Source organism: Erinaceus europaeus, chromosome 10, assembly GCF_950295315.1.
Source record: "Erinaceus europaeus chromosome 10, mEriEur2.1, whole genome shotgun sequence".
In the NCBI taxonomy this organism is placed as follows: domain Eukaryota; kingdom Metazoa; phylum Chordata; class Mammalia; order Eulipotyphla; family Erinaceidae; genus Erinaceus; species Erinaceus europaeus.
Genome location: NC_080171.1, coordinates 123,470,039 through 123,478,617, shown reverse-complemented (window position 1 = coordinate 123,478,617; position 8,579 = coordinate 123,470,039). Strand labels below are relative to the sequence as shown.

The window sequence follows — 8,579 nt, the reverse complement described above, 5'->3', positions numbered from 1 at the left end:
ACCCCTGCGAGCGTCCACCCGGCTTTGACCTAGCACATTATGATTGGGCCCTCCTCCATCGCTATCGAACAGGCCATGGCCGGTGCGCCGATATGTCCCATCGCTGGGGAGCCAGAGACGACCCGAACTGCCCCTGTGGCTCCAGACAGACTAGGACCCACATAGTCAACGACTGCCACCTCTCCAGATTCAAAGGAGGTCTCGAAACTCTACATCAGGCTCAACCTGACGCTGTTGACTGGCTATGGAAGAAGGGCAAACGCTAGAAGAAGAATAGCGTGCCCATGTTACCGTGCGCAGGGACCTGGGTTGAAGGCCCTCACTCCCTACCTGCACAAGGGCGGCTTCACAATGAAGCCATGTTTGAGGTGCCTCCCTCTCTCTTTCTACCCCACACCCCACAATTTCTCTCTGTCTCTATAACAACAACAACAAAAAAATGTATCTTTGAGTTCCAAGAATTTCTTATCAAAAACTAACAAAGAATGTAGAACGTTTGCCAGGCACTCAAGGCAAACTCTGAGTACCTGGCTGCAAAGGTATGACATCAGTGTGTAGCTTTACTCAGGAAGGTAGAAAGAAGCCTTTCGTACAGACCAGGCTGTGCCGTGATGCTGGAAGTCTTAAGGACTTGTGCAAGAGGCCCGCAGTTAGAGGTTCAACAATGAACAGAGCTAGACTTTTCTCTTCTTTTTTTGCAGTAATTTGCCTAACTTCTAAATAAAACACTTTAAATGCTAGAGAAATAAATATTTCCTGGCTTTTTTTTAAATTTTAAAGGGAGTTCCCGGAGTTTGACTTTTACTTTGAATGACATCTTTGCAACAAACTTCTTGTATTAACCAAGGACACACTGTGTTTTGGTAACTGTTTGGCTGTTGTTACTGTTGTTGCTGTTATTGTTATTATTGCCATTGCTGTTGGTGTTGGGTAGGACAGAGAGAAATCAAGAGAGCAGGGGAGACAGAGAGGAAGAGAGACAGACACCTGCAGACCTGCTTTACTGCTTGTGAAGTGACACCCCTGCAGGTGGGGAGCCGGGGATTCTAACCGGGTTCCTTACACCGGTCCTTGTGCTTGGTGCCACATGTGCTTAACCTGCTGCGCTATCGTCCAGCCCCTTATTTGAACTTTTTAAATTAAATTTTTCTCTAGTCTCACACATTTCTTTAAATTATTTGTCAGCACAGCCTTGGTCATACACCAACTATTTTCAGTCTTGTAATGACTTTCCCCTTTATTTTAGTTTTTTGTTATTAACAGAGTGAGAATGGGACTAATCATCTCTGCATCTCTGCTCTGCCGGAAACCAGTCTGCTTTGGGCAGGGGCAGATAGCATAGTGGTTATGCAAAGAGACTTTCAAGCCTGAGGCTTCAAAGTCCCAGGTTCAATCCCCCACACCCCCATAAGCCATTGCTGAGCAGTGCTCTGGTAAAAAAGAAAGAAAGAAAAAAAGAAAGAAAGGGGAGTCAGGCGGTAGCGCAGCGGGTTAAACGCACGTGGTGCAAAGTGCAAGGGCCGGCTTAAGGATCCCGGTTCAAGCCCCCGGCTCTCCAGCTGCAGGGGAGTTGCTTCACAGGCGGTGAAGCAGGTCTGCAGGTGTCTGTCTTTCTCTCCCCGTCTCTGTCCTATCTCACAACAACGACATCAATAACAACAATAACTACAACAACAACAATAAAAAACTCCAACAAGGGCAACAAAAGGGAAAATAAATAAATAAATAAATATTTTTTTAAAAAAGGAAAAAAGAAAACTCATTCTGCTGTCATGTATAAAAGTTGTGCAGTTGTCCTTATAAATTCTCGTATAAATCCAAAGATCCCTGTTGCATAAGATAGAATGAATTTAGCATGACCATATTTAAAAATGGGGATGGAAACACAATTCTCAGCTCACACGGTCTGCCGTGTATCTCCACAGTCTGCATAGCCCTTTGGTGCCATTAACGCACCATTAGGAGGGCACAGTAGTGACTTTCTGAAATGTTAATTGCCACAAGGCAGCCTAGATCAGAAACAAAGTCCATGTTAAAAGCCTGAAAAAATGTGGAATGACAAAGCTCACTTGGAGAACTTTCTGAAGAGCAGTCAATTCTTTTTTTTTCTTCTTTATGGAGACTCAGTTTGCATGTAGATGTTAATATACACGTCTCCCCTCTCTCCTGTCACCTCCCCGCCAGCAACACGCAACAGATGCCGTTTTCATCGGGCCGCACCCTAGCCAGACATTCCCCATTCCACTTCAGCCATCTGACTTCCGGCAGAGCCCAGAGGTCAAAGCTGTCTGTGATTTTCCACTTACATTACAATCCCGGTGAGAAGACGGGAATTTGAGAGGCTGAGGGGCCCCACCATTGTAGGTCTTGATGACATTCCAGTGAAAACAGGACATGACATGACTCAGCCAGGGACGGAGTAAATATATGTTGACTGACTGGCTGAATGAATTAAGCCATTGCTAGGATTTTTTTTTTTATGGTATAATATATAGGTGATTATCTTCTCTTTCCATTTTGAAGAGAAAGAATTGTTTTCATTTTCACTGACCCTGCTGACTCTCCCTCCTGAAAGGGTTTTTGATTCTGTGATTCTAGCCAGTAAAGATCTGTTTCTCTTCAGTGAAACAGAAGGTTCCTCTTGGCAATCCGTGTCTCTTGGGGGGGGGGGGTAAGAAGAGACAGTTTCCACTTGACATTCTGGTGAATGAAGCTGGACAGGGCAGGGTGGGAACTTGTGGACTGGACTTGACTGGGTTGATGGGAACTTGAGAAGCATAAGGGTTTGAGGCCTGGTCACATCTTTCCAGCTGGAAATATTAAACTGTAAAGATAAAGAAATGGAGGAGGCTCCTTTTTGGCAAGATTTTCTACTAGGAGTAACATAAAACTATCTCTCCCTTTCTTGCTCTCTCTCCTTTTTCCTCCAGGGTTATCTCTGGTGCTCAGCGCTGGATCTATGAATCCACTGCTCCTAGCAGCCATTTTTTTTCTGTTTTATTGGATAGGACAGAGAGAAACTGAGAGGGAGGGAGACAGAGAGGGAGAGAGACAGACAGACACCTACAGGTGGGGATCGAGGGGCTCTAACCCGAATCCTCGTGCGGGTCCTTGGCTTCGTACTCTGTGCGTTTAATCCGGTGTGCCACCACCCGGCCCCACATAAGACCTTATCTCTACCTGCTGTGTAAGTATATACCGTGTGTCTATAAAGAATAGTAAAGTATATGGTCCATAAAGAATAGTAAAGTATAAAACAACAGCTTGATAACCTGTCAGTACAGTACCCGCTCTGGGGCTCTGAAGCCTTCCCTTTGACCTGCTTCAGCTGTGAGGCTACACAGTCACAGGCTCTTCCCCAAGCTTAGAACCAGCTGTGCTGCCAGCAGGGCAGCCTGCTTCCACGTGCTGGCTTGGGGGCTACTGACTCTTGAGGCTCAAGTTCTGCTCTGACAGGCTGTCCTCTGTCCTTATTAGCCAGCAAAGATATGCTCTGGGTCCAGGGCCGGCTTAAAGTGTTTCTGGTGGAGGTGTACCAGGACCAAGAAGAAGGGAGGATTTAAAATAAGAACACACAAAGAGTTGTGTTTTGTTTTTGCTCCCGTGTTTGGTCACTTCTAATGCTTTGTTGAATCTAGATCTCCAGGGGAGACCATTTGCCTTTGTCTGAAGGCCTCGCCTCAGCCTTTACTGTAACACACACCTGCGGGGAGTAGAACTCTTTGCTTTAGTTAGTCAGATAGTCTTTTTTTTTTTTTTTTTTTTTTTTGCCTTCTTTTTTGAAGATTAGTTGGGAAATAGGAGGCCGGTCTGTTTTTTATTTGCTACTTTGAAGATTTGCTCCACGCCCCTCTGACTTGCCGAGCTTTTCCCCAAGAAGCTCTGTCATGAGCACTGCCACAGCCTGAGTGCAGGGGTCTTAGTGATGGCACATTTCAACTTTGTTAGTTTTCACACAGTCTCATAACTCGGAAGCCGATGTTTTAAAATCATGTCTGCAGGCCAGGCAGTCGCACGTGTGGCCCAGTGATACCACGTGCAAGGCCTGGGCTCAGTCCCCAGGTTTCCTGCAGGGAACAGGGGCGCTTAAGGTGCAGTGCAGCAGGGCTGCAGGTCTCACTCTGTCTTTCTCTTTCCCTCTCTCTCCTCCCTCTCAAGTTATCTCTGTCCTATGGAATTAAAAAAAAGACCACATGGGAACTTTTGCTTTCATTGTGTTTATCACCCCTCTTACCTCCCACCCCAGTTTAGGCTCCAGAGGCAGTCCGCTGCGCTGGTATGATGACTCTTTAGTCTCTTATTCTTGGGTGCAGGCCCTGAGTTGCCAGCTCCCTCCTAGACACCCTACGTCTTCTTCTTAGCTGACACACTGCATTCAGTCATTCTGGATATGTTTATGATGGAATTGACTTAACGATACAGTAAGGTACCAGATAGTGACGCAGTCTCAAACCTTTGAACTTCAATCCAGATTAGTGACTTGTCTGATCATGCTATGAACGAACTGCTTTCACAAAAAGGAACTTAAATCAGAAGACACATCACAAGAAGTGGAGAGGAATTGCAACCAAATGAGAAAACCGCGAGAAACACTGGTGGGGAAGAGGAAAGAAAGGCGTGTTTATTACCACCAGGCGGCTCCACCGTCACTGCAAGCCCGCCAGTCACTTGCAGCAAGGCTGGGAGCACGCTGACTGGCTCAGGGACTTGTCTCTGTCTCAGCAGGATCCTGAAGTCTAGGTGGAATCCACGAGAACTTGCTGACAGAGGCCGGCCCAGTTCATCTGCTTCACAACATACCCACCGGCTCTCTGTCCACCATTCAATGCCCCTCTAACTTTATGCTGGTCTTTCCCGTAAGCCTAGTTCCAATAATTATGCTACAGATGATATTTTCCTCCTTTCTTTCTTTCTTTCTTTCTTTCTTTCTTTCTTCCTCCCTTCCTTTTCTTTCTTTCTTTCTTTTTTCTTCCTTCCTCTTTTTTTTTTTAAATTTATTTTGCCAGAGCACTGCTCAGCTCTGGTATGTGGTGGTGTGGGGAATTAAACCTGGGACTTTGGAGCCTCAAACATGAGTGTCTCTTTGCAGAACCATTATACTATCTATCCCCACCAAATGATATTTTCTTAACACAAATTTGTAGATAAAGAAAAACCTAATGAAATACTTAACAGGTGCTTTTTATATGAAGAAAAGATCTGTCAAATTTGTCGTTTTTCTCTCTCTAAGCCAGCACAAAAATCCAGAGTGGAAAGCGCTACGACTCCCCTATACCCAGCACAAAAATCCAGAGTGGAAAGCGCTACGACTCCCCTATACCCAGCATGAGACCCGCAGCACCACACCCCTCGTGCTCCTTGCCCATGGACTCTGGTCACTTGGACTTCTTGCCGCCTCTCTGGGACTCTGTGGCGGCTATTCTCGCCTCCTCTTCAGGGATGAACACGCTGACGGTGAAGTCGCTGGTCTCCGAGCCGTATCTGTTCTTCACGACCAGCGCGTACTTGCCGGAGTCCGAGGTACTCACTCTGTGGATGGTGAAGTAGGCTGTCTTGCCGTGCTCAAACGTGAGGCTGCAGTTGCTGTCTGGGGCCAGCAGTTTCTCGTTCTTCATCCAGGAGACCTCAGGCGTCGGGTCACCCCACACATTGCAGGTGAGATTAAGCGCCTGCAACAACAGCCTTTATGAGACGGAGGGGCTAAATCAGCTGCGGCCACCCATCTCCAAGAATCACGACTGGGGGTTTGGCAGGGCCAGAGGCAGGGTCGGGTATAAACCTCTCAGACCAGGGCTTACAGTCCCCCTCCTGTGCATCCGTGAGGATCACAGATTAACGCAGGCCGAGTGGGCTCTCAGCAGCCCCGTCACTGCCGCTAGCTTTCATGTTAGTTGTTCTGAAAGGTGTGTTGTGAGATTTCACTGAGGTTACCCAGATGGCCAGTGATGTTGAATTTACTTCACATTTTAAATTCTATTTTTGATTTTTTTTTTCTTCACTGGAATCTGGACATTAAAAGGGAAGGAAGTATGATTTGTGATACACAGAGAAAAGGAGGTCTTTCTAAGGCCCTTTTCTGCTCTTGTGTTACTGTCTTTGCAGCACTAAGGACAGATGAAGAAATCTGTCCTTTCCAATGGGCATTTCTCACTAAAGTATTCTACACATTTAGAAGAACAAGTCAAGGCACTGGCATTAAACCTGTAGTCTAGGCTCATGACTTTGGAAACTGATTGCTTGTGTTCATCTCTGACAAAGCCAAACAAAATCCCCAACACCTCTGACATCATGGGAGCCATTACTCATGCCTAAGGGCTGAGTTATCCTGTGTAACTGGGCAGCACAGCCTTGTGGACCAGCGTCTCCCCGACGGTGCGGTCTTGAGAGGATCTGAGTTGTAGATTACAAAGCACTTTACTTGCTACCTCTGGATTCTCACTATGGTTCATGAAGTTGAATGTTTGAGCCTGAGGGAAAAATGTTTAAGTGAGGGAAATGTAAACTGTAGTTTAAAGACAAAAGTAACCCTGCAGTGACTGAGCTTTGAAAGTCGACTGTGCTCACCTTTTTCATTGTGAAGAGGAAACACAACTGAAGGAAGCTTACCTCCACCAAAGTGTTCAGATGTGACTTTTGTTTATTTTATTTGGTAGGACCGAGAAATTTTAGAGGGAAGGGCGATAGTAAGGGAGAGAGGCAGAGAGACACCCGCAGCCCTGCTTTACTGCTTGTGAAGCTTCCCCCTGCAGGTGGGGACTGGGGGCTTGAACCCAGGTCCTTATGCACGGTCATGTGTGTGCTCAACCAGGTGCGCCACCACCCGGCCCCTTGTTTTGTTTTTGATGGTAGGAACTGAGCACAGGGCCCCATTCCTGTGAAGCGTGTGCTCTCCAGGCCTGAGCAGCGCCCTCTGCCACTCGCGCTGTGTCTACCGCCTCAGCGTCTTTCAGCCACCCACCACAGGACCTTGCTGCCTTTGAGAACACGTTTTATCCTCTAAAACCCTCTTCTGTGACTGCTACACTAGGCTTGTTTTAATGAGAAGTAGGAATAAAGAAAACCCAGGTTAGGAATCATGCTCCTTGTGTTTCAGGAAGAACTTGTTACAGAGCCGGGAAATGCCAGTTTGGGCACATCCGTGGAAGGCAATATATTTTCAACAGAGAGACCATGGAAAGTCACGGGACAGTCTGTCCCCTTTCTGAGTCGAGGCACTTCCCAGAGGTGATAGAAGCCGTTGCTGCCTTCAGTTCTGTCTGCCACACACGTGACTGAGCATTTCCCACTCCTCAGACTTTAAAGGTTCCTTCTGGAAAACGCTGAACGTGGTCTCCACAGGCCCACACCAGCTTGCACTCTGAGACGCGGCCCACAGATCAAAATGGCTACACACAGATTGCATTTTGAATCTTAGATTTGGCTATTTTGAAGTGAATTATGAGAAACCACGCCGTAAAGTGAAAAGGCTGCTGAGTGCAAGGTCTGGGGCTCTGAAGCCTCTTGTCGGCGAGGCAGAGACAAGTGGCGGGAGCGGTCAGTGCTTACCTTGCCCTCCTGGATGGTGACCACGTCGGGGAGGCCGCCCAACACCCGGGCACGGTCTGCAACACAGGCATTTCTGGTCAGTCACTCACATGGCTTGGATCAGTGACAACACTCACCCGACCATCCCAAAGGCCTTCTAAACGTGGGAATTCCCCCTCCTTACAGCTGCCTCACAATATGACTCTCAATATGCAAGTCCAGAACGCTCTCCACCCACTTGGCATGGCAATGCTCCTTCCCGTGCTTGCTCTGTGCACTCAGGTGCCTGTCTCTGCACTAAAACATCAGCTCGAGGCCATCCCGTCATACCGAGAGCTGCTTTCTAATTTCCCCGACTATTCTCACCCCGTGTCCGCGGCAGCTCACTGGAGCTGTTTGAAGAGGCAGAGCAGAGCTCCATGGGGGGCTGGCAGGCTTGGCCCCCTCGTGTGTGGGCTGTCCTGTCCTCTGACACACACTCAGGGAAAGCCACACTGGGGACATTTTCCCTCTGTGCAGATAGATACAGGGTCACTTGACAACTGCAAAGCGACTCCCTTTTCTAACCAATCAATAAGAGCCCTGATCCTGCACTCCTGCCTTATGCATTAAGACATTTTTAAACGTTGCATAGCCAGAGGCTGTAGGGCACGGAGATGTGAAGACAGGCTTCCCTGGGCTGTCGATCCCTGCTTCCCAATGGCCCTTGGCAGCGCTCTACACAGCTGCTGTCCGTGCGGTGGGCCGCGGCCCCCAGGCACTGGATGAGGAGCAGGAAAAGCACTGCTGTCTGGGCTCACAGGCTCTCAGCAGCGCTGCCTCAGTGCCAGGGAAAGGCGTGCTGATGTCTCACCTAACGGCCCCCTTCCAGCACCAGCAGAGGGACTGCTGCTTTCCTGTCACGGCTACTTCAAGTCACGCTACCTTTGCTTCCTCACTTTCTCCAATCCCCTTCTCCATGGATGCAGGCTTAAACTCTGGCTGAATCCTGGTAGCGCTATCCTGTTGACTCCGTGAGCTTTCCTTACACCACCTGTGAAGCCCCTCACCCCGTG

The 8,579-nt window shown here is 48.1% G+C and overlaps 1 protein-coding gene across 4 annotated transcripts in view; it reads right to left on the bottom strand.

Annotated features, from left to right (window-relative positions):
• Nucleotides 1–4,450: 4,450 nt before the first annotated feature.
• Nucleotides 4,451–8,579, bottom strand: part of MYOM1 (myomesin 1) — a 147,296-nt gene continuing 143,167 nt past the window's right edge. For all 4 annotated transcript variants that reach the window (XM_060200717.1, XM_060200716.1, XM_060200715.1 and 1 more), the window contains 3 exons: nt 7,546–7,601; nt 4,669–5,669; nt 4,451–4,638 (listed from right to left, as the gene is read on the bottom strand). In XM_060200717.1, coding sequence (XP_060056700.1) covers nt 5,376–5,669; nt 7,546–7,601 — 350 coding nt within the window. In that variant the 3' untranslated portion in view covers nt 4,451–4,638; nt 4,669–5,375. The remainder of the gene's footprint in view (nt 4,639–4,668; nt 5,670–7,545; nt 7,602–8,579) is intronic.